General features: G+C 46.2%; 2 protein-coding genes across 2 annotated transcripts; one reads left to right on the forward strand and one right to left on the reverse strand.

Annotated features, from left to right (window-relative positions):
• Positions 1–415: 415 nt before the first annotated feature.
• LOC309887963 (kelch-like protein 23) lies at positions 416–6,656 on the forward strand (the record flags this gene model as incomplete). Its single annotated transcript, XM_082780084.1, has 3 exons — positions 416–1,337; positions 2,075–2,486; positions 6,317–6,656. The coding sequence occupies 3 exons, from the start codon at positions 416–418 to the stop codon at positions 6,627–6,629; spliced, it is 1,647 nt and encodes a 548-aa protein (XP_082636210.1). The 3' UTR covers positions 6,630–6,656.
• A 426-nt stretch (positions 6,657–7,082) lies between these two features.
• On the reverse strand, positions 7,083–18,938 carry LOC309887969 (ceramide synthase 4-like; the record flags this gene model as incomplete). Its single annotated transcript, XM_082780092.1, has 10 exons — positions 7,083–8,648; positions 9,310–9,454; positions 11,874–11,980; positions 12,265–12,393; positions 12,955–13,047; positions 13,815–13,865; positions 14,352–14,409; positions 14,908–15,026; positions 16,004–16,121; positions 18,772–18,938. The coding sequence occupies 10 exons, from the start codon at positions 18,936–18,938 to the stop codon at positions 8,571–8,573; spliced, it is 1,065 nt and encodes a 354-aa protein (XP_082636218.1). The 3' UTR covers positions 7,083–8,570.
• Positions 18,939–18,995: the final 57 nt, after the last annotated feature.

Here is an 18,995-nt window from a genome sequence, read left to right on the forward strand (position 1 = left end):
TGTAATAAGTCATTTTTTACTTCTACCAGCAGGTTCAATGATAATCTATAACTTCCTTAGGTGTAGTCAGTGCTTGGGAAGGTTTTGATTGTTTTACCTCCCTCCTCCTCCTAGTCTAGGCTTTTTGCTTGGAGAACAGCTCCCCCAATTGACTTTGGTATTGCCTAACAAAGGTGGGTGGCAATTAAATCTCTCTCTTTGTAGTTAAACAGCTTTCCTGCTATTGCTGCTCTGAAAGCAGCAGGAAAGGCTGAAAAGCAAAGCAGGAGGGTGGAAAACATATTCTATTTTTAGGCTAAGGTTGGCTTATCTTGTATTTATCCTGGAGCTGGGCGGATAATGTTTCCAGAGACCTCACATGAGTAAAGACTGCGTAGGGACGGAGTTAATTTTAACTGGTCTGCAGTCAACAGACATGGAGTCCATGCAAGACGCAGAAGAGCTGGGAACTCAGGCAGAAATGGTTGCAGACACGGTTCTTGAGGTTGGAGAGAGACTCTTTCAGGTCAGCCGAAGGGCACTTTCACTGCACAGCCGATATTTTGAAGCAATGTTTTTTGGGGGTGCAAGAGAGAGCACCGAGCACCATATAGTGATCAGAGGGATCGATGCAGCACCTTTTCAGGCACTTCTTGAGTTTACTCGCACAGCCCAAGTGCTAATAGGTCAAGAAAATGTGATCAGCTTACTGGAAACAGCTGATTTTTTACAGTTTGACAGGGTGAAACTGTTGTGTGAGAAATTTCTGGAGAGGGAGCTGCATGTTTCCAACTGTCTGGGCCTGATGACCTACTCACAGCAATTTGCCTTTGTAGAGCTGCATGCATCTGCTATGAATGTAGCTCTCACCCACTGGGGGGATGTGATGTGTCAGGAAGAATTCAAGGCTCTACCCAAAGAAACGTTGATGCACTTCCTAAAAAGTGATGAGCTATTTGTTCCTCGAGAAGATGTGGTTTTTGACAGTATTGTGAGGTGGATAATGGAGGACCCAGCAACGAGGGAGGAAGACTTCTTGGATTTGGTGGGCGAAGTCAGGGTCGCTTTTCTGAGTTTGTCCTTCCTCGATGTCTTGGTGAAACGAAGCAAGCGCCATGGACAGTCAGATACCTTCTCCAGACTAATAAGGAAGTTAGACAGCTGTCCTCCACCCAGCTGGCAAAATCTGAAGCTGTGTCCTAATGCTGGTCGGAGCTATGACACCTTATATGTCCTGGGAGGAAAGCATGACAACGAACAACAAGAATTATTTCTGTTTCAACCTAAAACAGGGACCTGGCAGGCTTGTTCTCCATTGCAGCGCAGAAACCTCACGCAATATGCAGTGGCAGCAGTAGGTAACTTGCAGACCTGTACCTCAAGTGATGCCAACAAGTGGGACTGAGCAAACACAAAGAAAAGCTGAGGTTTATTTAGAGTCTCAAATGCAGCAAATTCAGCTGCTTTTTCCTATAAAATATAGCATTGCCAAAAACCTCGCTTGTGTTCAAGGAATGGCCTTGTTTTCCATAGCCTTTGAAGAATGTTAGGCAAAGCTAAATTATTTTTTCTTATAGCAGGAACAATAAAGGTATTGGATTCCTCACATTAGTTTTATCTGGAGTGAGTCTAATGACTTTAAGCATTTTTTTTGGCCTTGGTTTTGACAGGTGGTGACTGCTGATTTATAGTTGCCTTTAAGATAAATTTACATGTGAATGTTGTGATGTCTTCATCCTTGAAGACTTTCAAGACAGCTCAAAAACCATGACTTCCCTTACTTAGTGTTGGTGATAGTCCCGTTTCAAGTGGAAGGCTGGATGTGAGATCCCCAGAGGTTCTTTTCTGCTTTCATGGTTCTGTTCAAGAGTGGGAGCCAACTTGGAAAGAGTTGCTTCATCCTTTATGCCCAGCATATCTGGGCAGATGAGGAATCAAATATTGCCCGCTAATACAAAGAGCAGTCGTTTTCTTTGCTCATCCTGCAGCCTACTAGTACAGCTCAGAGGAAAAAAAAAAAAATAACAAAAAGAAAGCCCTCAGGACCAATTTTTAGCCTTTGCGTAACTGATCCTTTTCTCTGCTGTCTTTCCAGGGAACTTCCTTTTTGTGACAGGAGGATATTTCCGGGATGAGTTTGTGTGGTATAGTGTCGATTGGGTGCTGATCTACAATTGTTTGAGTAATAGCTGGCTGGAAGGGCCTGCCATGAAGAAATCTCGCAATAGCCATTGTGCAGTAGGAGCAGGGCTCTACCTGTATGTACTTGGAGGGAGCACAGATGAAGGGATAATCGCAGAAGTGGAGCGCATGGCTTTGGTGGACCCACAGTGGGAAAGCATGAGTCCTATGGTTCAACCTGTGGAGAGAGGAGACGCGGTCAGTGTGGGGACCAGGATCTATGTGGTCTGTGGTTTGGATGAAAATGGACACGTCTATGGTGGAGTGCAAAGGCTGAACACAGAGACGGACAGCTGGGATGTCATCTCATTTTCCCCGCTTCCAAGGTAAGAAGTCTGGGACCTGATGAGGAGAGATGCTCGAGAGAGAGCGGCATTATTGTTCCCCTCTGCACCAATGAGACCACCTGGAACAGTGGCTAGTTTTGGGATTCCAGTACAAGAGAGATGCAAAGAACCTGGAAAGGAGTCAGTGGAGGGTTATAAGATGGTAAATCCAGCACAGATGATGATATACTGGAGAAATGTAGATTAAAGCCTGTCAGATATATTTTTATTTATGTCAATTTCTACAAACATAAAGCAGCTCTGCTAGAATTTGAAAGAGTCAGAGAGATTCATGCTGTATTCCCCCATACCTGCAGGGGCTGCATGCAAAGCTACACGCTGGGTTTTGACAGCAAGGATTGAGCCCACAGCCTCAGGTTAAAGCTAAATCATTTGAGCAAGAGAAACGATCCACAGACTGTGGAAAACAGCTAAAAGTCACCCATATTTGAAATATATAAAGCTTGAGGCAGAGCTTCCTGAAGCCAGTGGCATCCTTTGCTGCTTTGGCTGTCAGGAGATGACCGGTTCCCATCCCTGAGCTCTGGGATCCGTGGTAAAGGGCTGATGCAGCCACAAGTGTGTAAGAGCCAAGCTCTCTGTTACATCTTGAAGCAAACTGTCCCTGTCCTCCCTCCTTCCCCTGCGTCAGCACATGGGACAGGAGATGGATGTTTCCACAACACCCATTTCCAGTCATTTTTTGTGTGTGCAAGAAATTCCATTTCAATGGAAGACTGCTGGAGTTGTCCACTGTCCATTAGTCTGGTGGTGGGGATTTATTGGCAAGATATGGAACTATTTCTAGCAGCTTGCAGCAAAGCAATCAGGAGTGTTTTTTCTCAGTCAGGTCTAAGTGGGTATGTAGCTGAGTGAACCATGGCATCTCCTGGTAGCCTGGGTGCTTTTCTGGCCCTGCGGGACCCATCTGTAGCTGGTGCTGCTTTGGATGTTTTGTCCAGAGCCAGCACTGCAAACATTCTGCATGCTGCAGCAGGAATAAAGACACTTTCCAGCAAACATAATCCTGCATTATCTGCAGCGCCTTTTACTTAAATTCTCCCCCTCTTAGTCTCTACTTCCTCCTCCACATCTTAAGAATTATCCAGGGGAGGAGGTGGCTCCTGACTCCTCTGCAGCTGCCTGGTGGCTGCCTGGGACCCTCCTGGGTGCTGGGAGCACACACAGGACGTCGCTGGTCACTAGCTGGCACCCTTGAATCCTGCAGCTAATGCTTTCTTAGTTTGCTCATCTGTAAAGTACTTAACATCCATCCACTGAATTATGGTTTAATTGTGCAAGCTTCCCCGATAATGCTGTTCACTGACATGAGGCTTAGTATAAAATGTTGATTTCTTGCTTGCCGATAATTGTTGTAATGATGCTCTGTAGTCATAGGACAGCGGCTGTGCTTTTGGGCAGGAGTAGGAGCACTTCATATCTTTGCAACCTGAGTAAACACGAGTGGGTAGTGTTCCTGCTGTCACTGGAGATGGGGAGACTGGGGCAGGGGATAGCTGAAGCTAATGGTGTGTACTGTGGATACTGATTATTTGGGAAGAGGTCTCGAGTCCCTAGACCTCTAGAGCCTCTGAGCAACCTGAAGTTCAGATGAAAGAAAGCTGGAGATGAGCTCTAGCAGGGAGTGTAGTGATGGAACAAGGAATAATGGCTTTGAACAAATGGAGGGGAGATTTAGATTAGATGTGATGTGAGGAAAAAATCCTCCACTCAGAGCACAAAGCGCACATGGGAGTTAGGGCTGAAGATACACCTTGCTTCTGTTCTTTTCCATAAATAATAGAATGAAATTACCTAAAAACCAGTGTTAAAAATAAACCCATGGCACAGGATGGGAGGTGGAGGGCAGTCCCTGTGGCCGAGGGGCAGCCTTTCTCTCTGGGAGGCCAACTGGCCCAGGGGAGCCAGCCCCAGAAAAGGGGCCCTCAGCCCCCCCAACCCTCCTCCCTCCTTCCACGTGAGAGCATCTTCCAGGCTGCTCCCAACACAGCCGCCTTTGGCCACGCGTGGGCCACTCCATCACAGAGCCTTGCTGAGGTCACAGTGGCCACCACTGCCCCGTGGGCCCTATAAAACAAGCCCCCTGCCACTGGCCCACCACTCGCTCAGCGACTAGCTCTTCTGACAGCCAGCGAAAGCGGCAGGAGGACGACTAGAAGCATCAAAGCGAGAAGCGGCCCTTCTTGGTGTGCGAGGACAGCGATGCCGTCCGAAAGAGCACCAAGAAGGAATGCAGCTAATACAAAGGAGATGTGTCGTGGGCGGAGGGAGAGCGCCGGCAGCACAAGAGACATCAGTGCTCGAGAGACCTCTGCCCAGCCCACTGACAGACATCGGCGGTACCACTGGTACCGCAACGACGCGGGGAACAGGCCAGCCCCTCAAGCACCCAGCAAAAGGGGGTCTGGGCCTTCCCAGAGGCGTGACGGTGGCATGGGGCAAAATCAGGAGCATCGGGAAGATAGCCACGGGGAGCAGAGGCGTGCCAACAGTCCAGAACAGAGCATGGGACCCAGGCATGGCCATCAGACTGTCAGCAGCCTCAAATCCATGTGTGAAAATCAAGCTGACAGTTTTATGGGACCTGGAGGCGGAACTGGACGACCACCTGGCTCGGCACCCTGGCCTGAAAACATTCGGAATGGAAGGCAACCTGTTTGGGCGGTCCCGGGCAAAGACTGGCTTGACTTTCTGCCAAGCACTGTGGAGCCCATGGAGCTGGGTCCACAAGAGGAGGTGGAGGAACAAATGGAAGTGGATCCACCTCCACCAGAACAGACCTGGGACTACCGCAGCATGTCGTTGCTCTCTTCCATCCGAGAGCACCAACAGCGGCGCAGGAGTGCCCGCTCAGCTCCCTACTCATTGCTCAGGCTCCATCCCAAGCATTAGCTTGGGGCCACCGAACACCATGGACATCCCGCAGGCTCACCTGCAGGATGTCCCGGCAATAAACAACTCTTGCCAATTCTCAGGGGTTGTGTGAGTGCTTCTTTCCCATCCCCCAACCCTTGTGCGAGAGGTGGCAGCCCTTCTGCACAGAGCCTTGAGGAAGAGCACGAGAGAGGACCCAGCTTCCTTCGGGCTGCTGCACTGAGGGGACAGGAGGAGTCCCCAAAGGCCACCGTGTGCCTTTAACATTTGTGAAAATAAACCAAGGGGTGAAAATAGTGTGTGAGCAATTATAGGCGGCTAATTTCTTATATTAGGAGTGAGTTTCTATAGCTGAGTAATTGGTAACGACTGACATGGAGAAGGCTGAGGTACTCAACAACTTCTTTGCCTCCATCTGCACTGGTAGACAGGCTTCCCAAGTCTTTCATTTCCCTGAAACCATAGATGGAGGCTGGCGGATCAAAGTCCCACCCACTGTAAGTGAAGAGCAGGTTCAACACCACCTGATGACTCTAAACAGGTACAAGTCTATGGGACCTAGTGACATGTATCTCAGGGTCCTGAGGGAACTGGTTGATGGAGTCACCAAGCCTCTCTCCATCTGAGTTGAAAAGTCCTGGCATTCGGGCAATGTCCCTGGTGAGTGGAAAAATGGAAACGTCATGCCCCTACTCTTCAACAATTTAAACAATTAGGAGACATTTCTTCTCAGAAAGAGCAGTCAGGCATTGGAATGGATTGCCCAGGGAAGTGGTCAAGTCACCATCTCTGGGGGTATTCAAGGAAAGGTTGGACTTGGTGCATAGGGACATGGTTTAGTGGGTGACATTGGTGGTCGGGGGATGGTTTGACCAAATGGTCTTGGAGGTCTTTTCCAACTTTAATTTTTCTGTAATTCTGTGATTCCCTCTCAGGTATGACCTCTGCATCACATCACTGAATAGTGCTCTGTACACCATAGGAGGGGGAGCTTTTCGATTCGATGTGGAAACAGATGAATGGACTCGTGTGGATGAGGAATGCTTGACCAAGAAGTTCTTCATGGGATGCAGCACTGTTAATGGACAAATTTATCTCCTTGGACAGAGAAAGGGGAACAGTGCCCTCCCAATTGTAGTCCTCTTTGATCCCTATGTTGATATGTGCCAGGTCATAGAAAACAAACTGCCTTGCCCCCTCCCTATTCGTGGCTGTGTCTCTGTGCGAAGGTTTGATACATGGGTATGAATGATACCAGATCCAACATAACCATAAAGAAAAAGTCACGTGCTTTACAGATGACGGGAACTGCATTGTATCAAATTTGATTTGCGATTTTTATTTTTTAATTTTTAATTTTAAAAATAGATCTGTTTCATTTCTAGCTGTTCTGTTTTTTACTTGGCAATTATCTTGAAGCCAAAGCCAGCGAAAGAAACCTTTGCGACTACATGTAGTTTGCAGGTTGTTACTGGAAATAGTGGTCAGTGTACACAAGAGTACACAAATGCCTCAGCGTTGATGTTACACAAAAGGCTGCTCTGTCCTCTAACTTCTCTAGTTTTCTGTCCTTTGAACAGTTGGGAGAGACAGGATAGTCATGGCATCAGATACAAAACAAAACAAAACAAAACACAACAAACAACTAAAAAAAAAAAGTAGGAGTATATGACCTGTATATACCCTTAATTAAAGATCGCTTATGAAGAAGAGGGGATTGATGGGCAGGACTAAGGATTTAGCACTGCTGTAGGAAACAGCAGGACACGAGCATGTTGGCTCCAGTTCCTTCTGCCTTTCTCTCACATATCTTTCCTGAATTATTTATATTTTTCTTTGATGGGTCAGATCTGGGAGGTAGGCCACGGTTCTTAATGATAAAGTGTTCTGGGGACACCATCCTTCATTCCCCACCTCTTTGCAGTTCTCTAAAATGGTTTAATTTTCCCTAATGTTTGTGCAAAATATATCAGACCCCTTGGAAGCATATTCGAAAACTATGTAGAAAACAGCTTTTAAAGACAGCATTTGTAGGTTTCTATATATTGCTTGTAGACAAACGTATATGATGATATACTGTCTCTCTGTAGTTTTTGGGCCTTTGAATTATCAGTGATATCAGACCTCTAGCAGGTTTCAAAGATTTGCTGATTGACAATCAGCAAAATTTGCTGATTGACACAAGCTGACATTACTGATATTTCAAAAAATGATGATAAAAAAATCTGCATCATGCAAAATCAAGGTAAAACGGGCTTGTTTAGGTGTAATAATTCATTTCTACATAAACTTTAAATCCAATGTTATACTATAAATTCTGAAAATGATATCAGATACAATATATTAAAAAGTGAAGAGTCATCCAAAATAGAGAAAACCCTTAAAATATCCCATTAAAATGTTTGCATTGTAATACTTATTTTCAGATTTTAAAAATGAAACCTCAACAACATTAATACATCCCTATGGAAAGTTTCCATTTAGACTAGTAGAAAAGTGTGCCTTCAGAAGAATTTCAGTTGCTTTCAATTTTATGACCATTTTCACTAAGTACACATTCAGTTAGCAAAACCTTTTAGATGCATGAGCTATTTTGTATAATTCACGCAGCAAACACAGCTTGTCTCACTTGGCCAGGCTTTATGTGTGGAAATGGTCTATCCTTGCCCCCAGACCTGACAGTTTTGGACTATACAACTAGAAGCTTATTTGGCAGTTAAAACAAGTGTTTTTTACATGCAACTTTTTTTCATAAGGTGGTTAGCACTGACTGCCAACATATTCTGAAATTGTGGTTCAGATAAATGTTCAGCAGTTGTAATTTATTATTTTATGAACCTTTTGGAAGGTTTTGAGATAACCACAGCTAAGTGCTATTACTTCAGCAGATTGTTTAATCCCTCTTATCCTGTTTTTAGTGAGAGTGTGGCTGATTGACATTTTTTTTTCTGGATAGAGTGTTAGTAAAGTGATGTTCCCAACAGGAGAGGTGAAGAAAACATCTCCTGAAGTTACTTGTTGCCTGGAAACTCTATGATGAAATTTTCTTTCTTCTAGATGTTGGATGATGCCTCAGGTATACTGCTGCAAAGGGTTCTGTGAGCCTGTCTGGCCTCTCCCTCAGGCCTGTTCTGCCTTCCTGCCTTTGAGAGTCTGTCTGGCTTTTGGTATTTTGCAATGAGCCCCACGTTACTCTTTGCTCTTTGCCAGATCTTCTGCTTCACTCCTGTCACTTTCCTCGGTGTCACTTCTTGCATCTTTTCTTTTCTGTAGGAGAGAAAGATGATTTAAATAAGCTGCAAATCTGATGTCTTGCTACATTAAAGGGGACTGGTTTTGCTTTCATTCAGAGCACTGGCATGTTAACCTGAGAGGTAAAATAAAAACAATAGCTGAGATCATATCCTTGAAATCAGTGTGGTTGTCCCTGAATTTGGGAGATTGACTTGAACTACGTGGAGTTTGTTATGTGTTCTCCTGACTTTTGAATGTTTTCTTTTTTTTTTTTTTTTTTTTTTTGGTGATCCTTATAATAATCTTGTAATGTGACCTTCTGAAAATAACTTAGTGTTAATTCTACATATAGTTATTCCGCATATATGCCTCTCTATTTTTGTATTGCTGAAGCTCTGAAAGTCAATATATATTTGTTCAGTCTACTACTGCCCTGTGCTGAGGGCAGTTGGTTATTTGGGAAGGTGATAGTCATGGCTACTTCTTGTGCACTGAAAACTGAATTTTAATGACATCCCATAAACAATGGTATCAATACAACTCTCACCATGTGCCTTCAGAAGCTTTTGGACTGTTTTTTTTTTGAGTAGTCCCACTTCTCCCACCCCTCCCCTGCAGGCATGCAGGAATCACTGTGGATCTCAGACTTGCTCATGAGTAATGGTGGCACAGAGGAGAAAAAGATTTTTCATACCGCACCATGGAGGATAACACCAAAGACCATCTGGAGGATTAGATAGGACCAAAAAATGTGCAGCAACTGCAGGATCATCAGGAAAGCATTTATCAGACAGCTTAGGAGGAACATCTGAAATTTTGTCACAAAGTAATAGTATGTGCTGGGGGAAAGAGAGAGAGGGAGAGATGAATTAGTCTTCATGTCTTCACAATTACAAGGGTCAAAAGACTTACTGGGCAAATAGTTGGCTCATGGGTTCCCTGGGAAGAACCAGTCTGTGCTAGGCCTGTGTAATCATGCTTCACTTCAATGACTTCTTGCTCTGTCCCAGAAAAAGACTTCACCCATCTTTCACAAAACATATCCCAGGTCCCAGAAGACCTGGAGAAGACCTATTAAAATTGCCAACCATACAATAGTGTTTGCAAATAGGTCTGTTTGCAAAGTGTATCTGCAATTCTTCCCAGAAGCAGCAGGAAGCCACCATCTGGCAGTGGTCCTCCCTGGGCCAGAGACAGAACTTGGCTTCCCAAGACCTCCACAGAGCATTCAGGGTTCATATTTTTGTACCCCAAGGCATTGCTTTTATACATACAGGCTTGACCATGCAGACACAAACCACCCTGCAAGACCCTCTGTTCACATGAAGCTCTCTCTGCGAGAAGTCATGCTCCTCACCTGCAGAATCTCCAGCCCACTTCCACGGATCCCTCTTCATGGGCAGCACTGGAAGGTCAAAGCACTGCCTCTGTCATGGGGTGAGGCCAAGGGCAACTTACTGTCATTTTAATACTGGCTTTAAAAGCTTTTCTGTGAATGTAGTAGTCAGAGAGACTGGGAGGAAAATATTTGGAGTACTGTGTCCAGTTCTGGGCTCCCCGGCACAAAAGACAGGGATCTCTTGGAAAGAGTCCAGTGGAGGGCCACAAAGATGATACGGGGCCTGAAGCATCTCCCCTGTGAGGAAAGGCTGAGAGACCTAGGTCTGTTCAGCCTTGAGAAGAGAAGACTGAGTGGGGATCTGATCAATGTTTATAAATATCTGGTTTGGAAGTGGAAATCAGACAGAACAGAACAGAATTTGGTGCAGGAGAGAAATAACAAACACTGGCATGTGCGCTCCTCTGCAAGTATCTTTGACATGAAATCTAAGATGTTACAAGCTGGGAAACATTTGGTGGATATAACATCCGTTTGCTCTGCCTTTATGCTCCTCCCTAAACATCTGCTTCTTGCTGCTGTTGGAAACAGGGTCTGCCCTTGACGGACCCTTGGTCTGATCCTGAACATCCATCTGCTTTGTTCTTCCATTACAATACAGCACGTCACTGGGATTTGTTTGACTTCTTGTAGACAACTGAAATCAGTGTTATTTGAGCTTCTCAGGAAAGTTGCCTCAAACTTTTATTGCTTTTCCCTTTGAGGGAGCTGTTTCACTGCCAAAGAGTTGGGGATTTGTTATGCAAAGTCAGCTTCACAGGCATCCAGACTTAAAGGGAAGCAGGACCAATGTTCAAAACTCAGCATAGTCAGTGCTGGTACAGAGCCAAGGCAGGAACAGAGGACACCTATGCAGACTTGTCCTTATGCATGTGTAACATGTCCCACTCCTTTTAGGCATACTAAGAAAAGCATTTGTTTTTTGAAGAAAACTGAAACCTTAGACTATATATAATGCATGTATTGTGGAATGAATTTGTGGGAAGGTAAGTCAGATCAGCTTTTCTAGGCAAATTGGAAGTGGTAAAGAAGGGGGAACAATTTCAGCATAGTTAAAGGCTGGGAGTGTGGTCAAATGTGTATAGGCAAACACCATTCTCCAAGACTGGTGTCTGTGACTTCTGGAGATAATGCTGCTCTTACACTCCCAGCATGTCCGGTGTCTGACCTCCTGAATCCTGAGGTTGAACTCATCACTGTCCTGTTTTATTTCAAATAGATGCAGGGTCACCATAAATTCCTACTTTCTTTTTTTTTTTTTTTTTCCCTATATTAGTTTTATCTTAATAATGCTTTAAGCAGGACTTTCTTAGTCTGTGAAGAAATTCTTGGGAAATTCTAACCAGCATAATTTGTACCTTCCTTCTCTTGTACGAACCAGTGTTTGCAACAGAAGGAGGCCACTTCCTACTTGATGGAAGAGTCACACCAGGTCTTGAGCAGGATTAGAGGAGATGAAGGATTACCCTCAGACTGTGGTGGGTGTGACCTTACAAGGATGGAGAAAGGTAGTCATAAAAAATTCCCAATGCTATGATAGCTCATGAATTGTCAGTTGCTGTAGCTGTATATAGACATCTTATCCCAGCAAGAGAGACAGCTCCAGAGGAGAGACAGTCCCTGCCTAGGAGACAGTGAGAGCCTGGAAATGGAGAGGCAGAGACTGTGACTCCACATTAATTTATATGTAAAAACCCTGGCTTTTTCTGGGGTTCCTCAGTTCTATCTGGATTCATCTTTGAGCTTACCTGTAGTGTCCTGTTCCCTGCCTTTCCTGCCCTCACCATGGAGGGTCATCTCTCCTGAAGTACAAATAGTCCATGACACCCATGGTTAGAGAACATTAAAACGTAACTCACATTAACGGGAAAATGACAAGCCGGGAACTGATGAACACCACAGCAAAAACAACAAAGACTGCTTCACAGACCCGCTTCCATTTCATGTAATGGAGCATCTTGGCCAGCTGTAGAGAAACATATTGCCATTTATACCATGTGGCTGTGTTCTTCTATTACCACTCTCCTGAAAGACTTCAGGGGTTTCCCATGTCCTGCAAGGGTTACTGGACTTGTTGGAGATTGTCCCACCCCTGTGTACTCACTTTTCTCCAAGAACAGTAAATCTGATACTTCCTAAATGCCCTAGCACTAGAACATACATGTGGCCCACCTGTGAGGGTCAGCACAGTTCCCACCGCTACTCACAGACAAGAGAATAGATGAGCATTTCTAGGCGAAGGTAACTCACCTCTAAAATATAATCAGAAGCATCATGGACCAGCATGACTATCATCCCAAACCGTATAAGGTTGGCACAGTAGGAGACAAAGATCAGGGTGATGGTGGCGATGTGGTGGATGATCTGTTCCTTGAAGTCCTGGTATGAGAAGAGAGGTTGTGTCAGTCATTGAGCTTGACCTGGAAGCACCTGTTCAAAGATGCTGCTGCATCTAGGACATGGCAAACAGTAGTGCACCCCACTGTTCTGTGGTTCTCTAGTGTTATGCATAAAGCCAAGACAAAGGAACACCTTTACATGCAGAAATGCAGATAAATACCAGTGAGGTACACATAGGTGCAAGCGTGCTAGAAGACAGATTTTCTGTATTTTCCATGAATTAAACTTTCCTTACAAAGTTCCTCTCTCAATACTCTGAACCAGAGTCCTCTGGTTCAGGCTGCACTTGGGAGCAAGGCAGGAAAGGGCCACACTACCATGTCCGCCTAGTGACCATCTCTTGGTGTCCCTTGGCCAGTCACAGGGACTGTCATGAGATGCAAAGGTAGGATACAAGAGAGTGTATGTGGCCTGGGGCCTTGCCTGCCTTGAGGCCTGGCAGAGCTCTGTGAGTCCCTGGAGTGCTGACAGTGGGAGGGGGGAGCCTCATGGTGGAGACTGACCGAGCCAGTGGGTTGCTGCTGTGCTGCTGTCACTCACCTTCCTCTTCACATCAAAAGGCAGGGTGGCAACCAGTGAGCAGTAGAAAGAGAGCTCCAACAGGTAGAACCAGCCCAGTGCAGGCAGGAGAGGCTGCAACACAAGCAAAAGGCAGCGTGACATGCTTGCTTAGCCATAGGGAGCAGGAGAGGGCAAATCTTTTCCCAGGCAAAATGCATTCATGAAAACTGCATCTAGGTCAGCAGGGCTTGGTCATTTCTAAATTTTCCTGTCCTTTGTGACTGAAACATTTGCTGGTGTGCTGGCAGCCTGCTCCAAAGCCAGGACAAGCCCCAGACTCTCTCAGAGGGACTGAGAGGAGCTGAGATCTCCCCTCTACGGCGGGTCAGACTCCTCTCATCTCTCATTTCTCTTCCTGTTCAAGAGTTCAGGGGATGTCCTGACTGCCAGGTCCCTTTCAAGGCCACACACATGGAGCAGCTTCCAGCCAGGCTTGTATTACAGAGAAACTCTTTGAGGGGACTGTTCAGGGCAGAGAGAATCTCCTGCTGCTCTTTCATATGGACCACCTACAAGAAGCTGGCCAAGGAGACAGTCAGGCTGTTCACATGGTGCATGGTGGGAGGATGAGAGACAGTGGGCATGCTTGGAGCCAGGAGGTGAATATTATGAGAAGCTTTTTCATCATGAGTGTCACACAGTGTCACACATCACGTGAGTCACACACTGGAATAGGTTGCCCAGAGAGGTTCTGCAGTTTCCATCCTTGAAGGACTGGACTGGAAAAGACCTGGGTGACCTCATCTGAGCTCACAGCTGACTGCTGTGAGCAGGAGGTTGGACAAGAAACCTCCTGAGCCCCCTTCCAAACTGAATTATACCACATACATGCAGCTCACCTGCTGTGGAAAGCTCAGCCAGCAGACAGTGTGGTCCCAAAACCAAGGCTTCTGTGCAAAGAGAAGGCAGCAGTAAGAACCCATAGCCATTATAACATATAATAAAGTACTCTTTCATGTTGCCATTAAGTAAACACATGATGTCAGTGTGCCTGTGGTAGGGCCAATCTGCCTTTGAACTTTGTGAAAGTGCTTGGCAAAATGCAGTTGTCGTTAGTGAATGTACAGAATGTTCCACGGAGGGTGTTGATACACAGTGGGCCGGATGAAGAAAACCATGGTCACATTACTGACACCTAGCCAGGTTTGTACCTGGATAAGGGGGCTGTTCTGCTGGATTTAGATTGGGTATGTTTCCATACCACATCCCTGAAATTTGTCCTTATTTGGTTCTGAAGCCATGGTCTAACCCCTAGTCATGGCCACAAATGGTCAGTGGGTTCCTTGAAATGGCCGAGGACCATCAGACTTATTTTCCATGAATGAGGAACTCTGGAAAGGTGTCGCGTCACAGTGTCTCCCAGCTGACATACTTACATCATACAGAAGAGCCAGCGCAGAGAAGAATGATGTGAAATAGAATATAAATCTCCAGCTAAAATTGAAAAAGAAAAACAAGCAAACAAACAAACAAAAACACGGGCAATTAAAACTTCCTCCAGAATTGTGATAGCTCACCAGGCTGTGCCCAGGCCACTGCATCCAGCACCCAACTGTGTGGAAGTGGCTAAACTTGGCACATTTAGGCACAATGGCTGCAGGCCAGAAACAGCTGGAGAAGGATGAGGTGCAGACAAACAAATGTGGTATCATGTCTTCCCAGGTGCTCTCCCAGCAGCTGCAGAGCCCATGGGAGAGCCTACTCGTTTGGATAAAGATTTGCAGTACCTAAGCTATGTATGCACATGCACAAATGTGCTGTTAAGGCAATGGGGTATCTACAGCCCACCCAGGCTCTGCTGTGGTCCATGTTGTGCCCAAATTCCTGATGTCAGAAGGAATTTGGCCATTTTAAAAGTTCCTCTCCCAGCATTATGGCATGCAGTCCTTGTTGGAGGTTTCCATGATCAAAAGCCTCAGCTGGCTCACCTACCTTGCCTCACAGAACTTCTTCATCAGTCTGGGACGGTCCTGGGCCCGCCGGTGCCGGAACCAGGTCTCCACTTTTTTAACTGGGAGGTCATTTTGCTTGGCCAGAGAAATCAGGTCCTCCTAGAAAACAGGTCAGGAAAACAGGACTTAGCCTTCCTGATGCTTTCTGCCCCCATGTGGGTGGAAGAGGCCACCTCTGCCCTGTGGGCTTGTGTTTCCCTGAAGACCACATTGCTTTGGAAAAAAATAGATCAGCTGTATTTGCAGTTGTGAGCTCCCAAATCATTTTGGACATTTTAAAACTCCAATCCAGCAATACGTAAATACAGGTTCAGAATTTACCACAGGCTCTCCCTGGTTAAATGTTGCTAGCTATGCACAATGGGATTCAACATCTGCAGTAAGAGCCTAAATACCTTTTTTTTTTTTTTTTTTTTTTTTTTTTTTTTTTTCCATCTCTGATGTATGTTTAACATGATTATCAGCTACAGATGACAAATGAAGATTAAAAAAAGTTTTGGTTTGTGATAAGGAATCACTCAGTAATGTCAGATAAAACATCCAGCTGTTTGATCAACTGTGTTGTGTATTCAGTCTCAAAAGCACCATTTCCATCATGCTCTATTTCATGCATAAAGTCCAAATAAAACTACCTAGTCTTATGATTTATAAACAGTGATTAAAACTAATGTAGAGATGAGCTCATGAGCATTTTTGAATTAAGTTAACAAAGCTTCATACCTATTTAAGTCAATAATTATTTAAAAAATCCTGGAACATGCAACAATGTGAATAATGATCTGAAGGACTTGCAGTTCTGCTAAAAAGGAGTCCTATCTGTAGGCACTACTCAAAATGGCTCATTAGGAAAGCCAGCACCTCTCACACTATCTGCTCTATCTGATAAACTGTCAGCCAGGTGATGCTGAGATTGTAGCTGTTCAACATGTTGGAAGGTGCAGAAATATCTGCTTCTTCCCTAGCATGGTGGTTAGCAGTAACTGTGATGCCTGTGCGGCTGTTGTGCTTGGGTTGGGGTATCTGTAGGGGAAGAAGGTATTGATTAGCTGGGCTCTTGGGACACAAGTGACACTCACCTCCTTTGGGGTCCTGCCAATCAGATTGTAGAAGTCTTCCAGTGTGGCATTGGGCTGAGCTTTGCGCCTCGGCTTGTTGCTCACACCCAGCCTCCTGCCCAGGGGTAGAGCTATGGTTCTAGAAGAGAAAAAGAAAGTTCAGACAGGAGAGAACATAGGCACCCTCACTGTGAGCTAGGGCCAGCCCACAGCAAGATTGTGCCAGCTCCGTATCCTGTGCATGGACCCCAGGGGTTCATCACTGCTCTGGCTGCACACACTCTGCCAGAGAAGTCCAAAGCCCCACTGGGTGCAAACCTACCCAACCCCAGGGGTCCAGCACTGCTTCAGGGGCACATACAAAGCCTAGTGCCTCTACTGGGTCAGTGCTCTTCTTTGAGAGACACAATGGCACCAAGGCAATGCTGAGGAATGCTGGATGTGCAGTGGAGACAACACTAACAAATATAATCAGTATTGATGCCAGTTTTGTTTAACATTTTAATCAATGATCTTGATGAGGGGATTGAGTGCACCCTCAGTAAGTCTGCAGATTAAACCAGCGTGGGTGGGAGTGTTGATCATGAGGGTAGGAAAGCTCTGAAGAGGCATCTGGATAGTCTAGACTGATGGGCCACATCCTATTGGGATGTGCAGTCAACAAGACTAAATGTTGGATGTTGCAATTGGGCCTTAAGAACCCCACACAGTCCCATAGGCTGAGGGAAGAGTGGCTGGAAAGGTGCTTGGCAGACAAGGATGCTGGTCGACAGCTGGCTGAACATGAGCCAGCAGTGTGCCCAGGTGGCCAAGGGCATCATGGTCTGCATCAGAAATAGTGTAGCCAGCAAGACTAGGCAACTGATTGTCCCCCTGTACTTGGCACTGGTGAGCCCACACCTTGAGTGCTGTGCTTGGTTTTGGGCTCCTCACAGCAAGATATTGAGTTGCTGGAATGCATTTAGAGAAGAGCAGTGAAGCTGACTAGAAAACAAGACATATGAGGAGAAGCTGAGGGAATTGCGGTTGTTTAGTCTGGAGCAGAGGAGGCTGAGGAGAGACCTCGTGGCTTTCTACAACTCCCCAAAAGGAGGTTGCTGTGAGGTGCATGCCAGTCTCTTTTCTCAGGTGACAAATGATAGGACATGAGGAAATGGTCTAAGGTTGCACCAGGGGAGGTTTAGATTGGTATCAGGAAGAATTGCTTCACAGAAAGTGTGGTTAAGCATTGGAACTGGCTGCCCATGGAGGTGGTGGAGTTGCCATCGCTGGACATATTTAAGAGATATGGGGACATGGCGCTTGGGGGCAAGGTTTAGCGGTGGATTTGGCAGTTAGATGGATGGTTGGACTTGATGATCTTCAGGATCTTTTCCAACCTAAATAGTTCTATGATACTATGATTCTACGATACTATGATTCTATAATACTACAATTAATAACAGTAAGCAATAATTAATTATAATAATAATTGACTTGATACCCAGGCGGGGGAGGGAGGGGGTTGCTACGCTCTCATTGTCTTTCCTTATAGCTCTTAAGACACTCCACATATGGAGTTAACCTGGAAGTGAGACCCTGTTTGGGAGTGCAGTGCTGGCCATTGGCCAGACTTCAAGCTTCTTGAGACCCACGAATACATGGGATTTGCTAAGCCATTGCAGGCCTGCAGGTAGTGGAGAGATGTTTTGATAATCCCCAGGACAGAGCTTTCCTTGGGGTCTGACTGCTTTGTGTTTCTCTGGCTCTTCCTACAGCCTCTTTTGCCAGAGCTTCTCACAAAGCTGAACACAGCAGCCAAAAGCCAGCTCTCCAGAGAGGTGGGACAGTGCTTCCCCAGCTCCCCCAGCTTCTCTGGGCCACAGGAGAAGGCCCATGCTCCAGCTGAGGGCAGGTTTGCTGAGCACAGCCTTCCTGCTTCACACACACCATTGTCCTGTTCTGCCTGGCTGGCAGCATCTTGTCAGGCCTGCCCGTGTCAGCACCTGCCCTGCTTTAACTGATAACCCCTTGATTTCCTCTGGGTGAGGGCTGGACCTCTCCACATGTCTGTCTCACTTTCTGGAAAAGGGGCCCAAAGCCCAATCTGGATCCATCTCCTGCGCTCAGCCATGTGGACCTAGATTGTTCCCACACGTAGGTTCCAAGGAGATGCCTGTCAGTTTGCAGGGTCCCCTTTGGGAGTACCATTTCCCTCAGCTGGGTAGGTGTGAATGCCCATAGCTAGGGCATTGTAGTACATGAACTGGGGACCCCTGGTGCCAGGAGGAGCGAGGAGGGCAGAACTGGCTGAGGGGAAGGAGTGGTGTGAACAGGGTGGTCCTACAAGAAGCTGCAGGAGCCATGGCTGCCCTCTCCTTCCTCTATGCTGAAGTTGGGGACTCATGCAGCATCTTTGTGAGTACCCTCTAAGACCAGGCTGAAGCCTGGCCCAACCCTGATGTACCCAGCAAATTCCTTATCCTGTGCTGCATGCTCCCAGCTGGTCTCTCAAGAGCCCAAATCTGTCTCTCCAGGGTGAATTCCCCCACACAGCTGAGGTGCAGCTGAGTGACTTGTCTTTTCACTCCCGGTAGTACAGGTTATGTTACGGGTATGGGAATGAGAGATGGCAGGGCAAATTGCTGACATACAAATGCCATAAACCACAAAAAGCAGAAAGCTTCAGTATTCCTGGGGAGAATTCCCTGTCCCCTTTGTAGTGGTTAGGAGGTGGGTAAGGAGAAGTCCAGAGCAACCCTTCAAGACACAGATGACAGCACAGAAGAGGCTGGATTTGCTGCACTCACCTTTCAAAGATGTATCGGACAATGATCAGGATCAGGGCACCAGGGATGCAGAGCAAGAGGTCCTGAGGCTTTGGGTAGCGAACGTCAGCAGACTCCTTCATGTCTTCCCAGGTAGCTCCAGGTGGTAGCCAGTACTTGTGGTGCCAGAACTCCTCTAACAGTCCCATCCTGGTCTAGACTGTGGGAGCACAGCAGAGGCTCAGGGATTCAAAAAACAAGTACAG

This window comes from Aythya marila (genome assembly GCF_965140915.1).
Source record: "Aythya marila genome assembly, chromosome: 27".
Lineage (NCBI taxonomy): Eukaryota > Metazoa > Chordata > Aves > Anseriformes > Anatidae > Aythya > Aythya marila.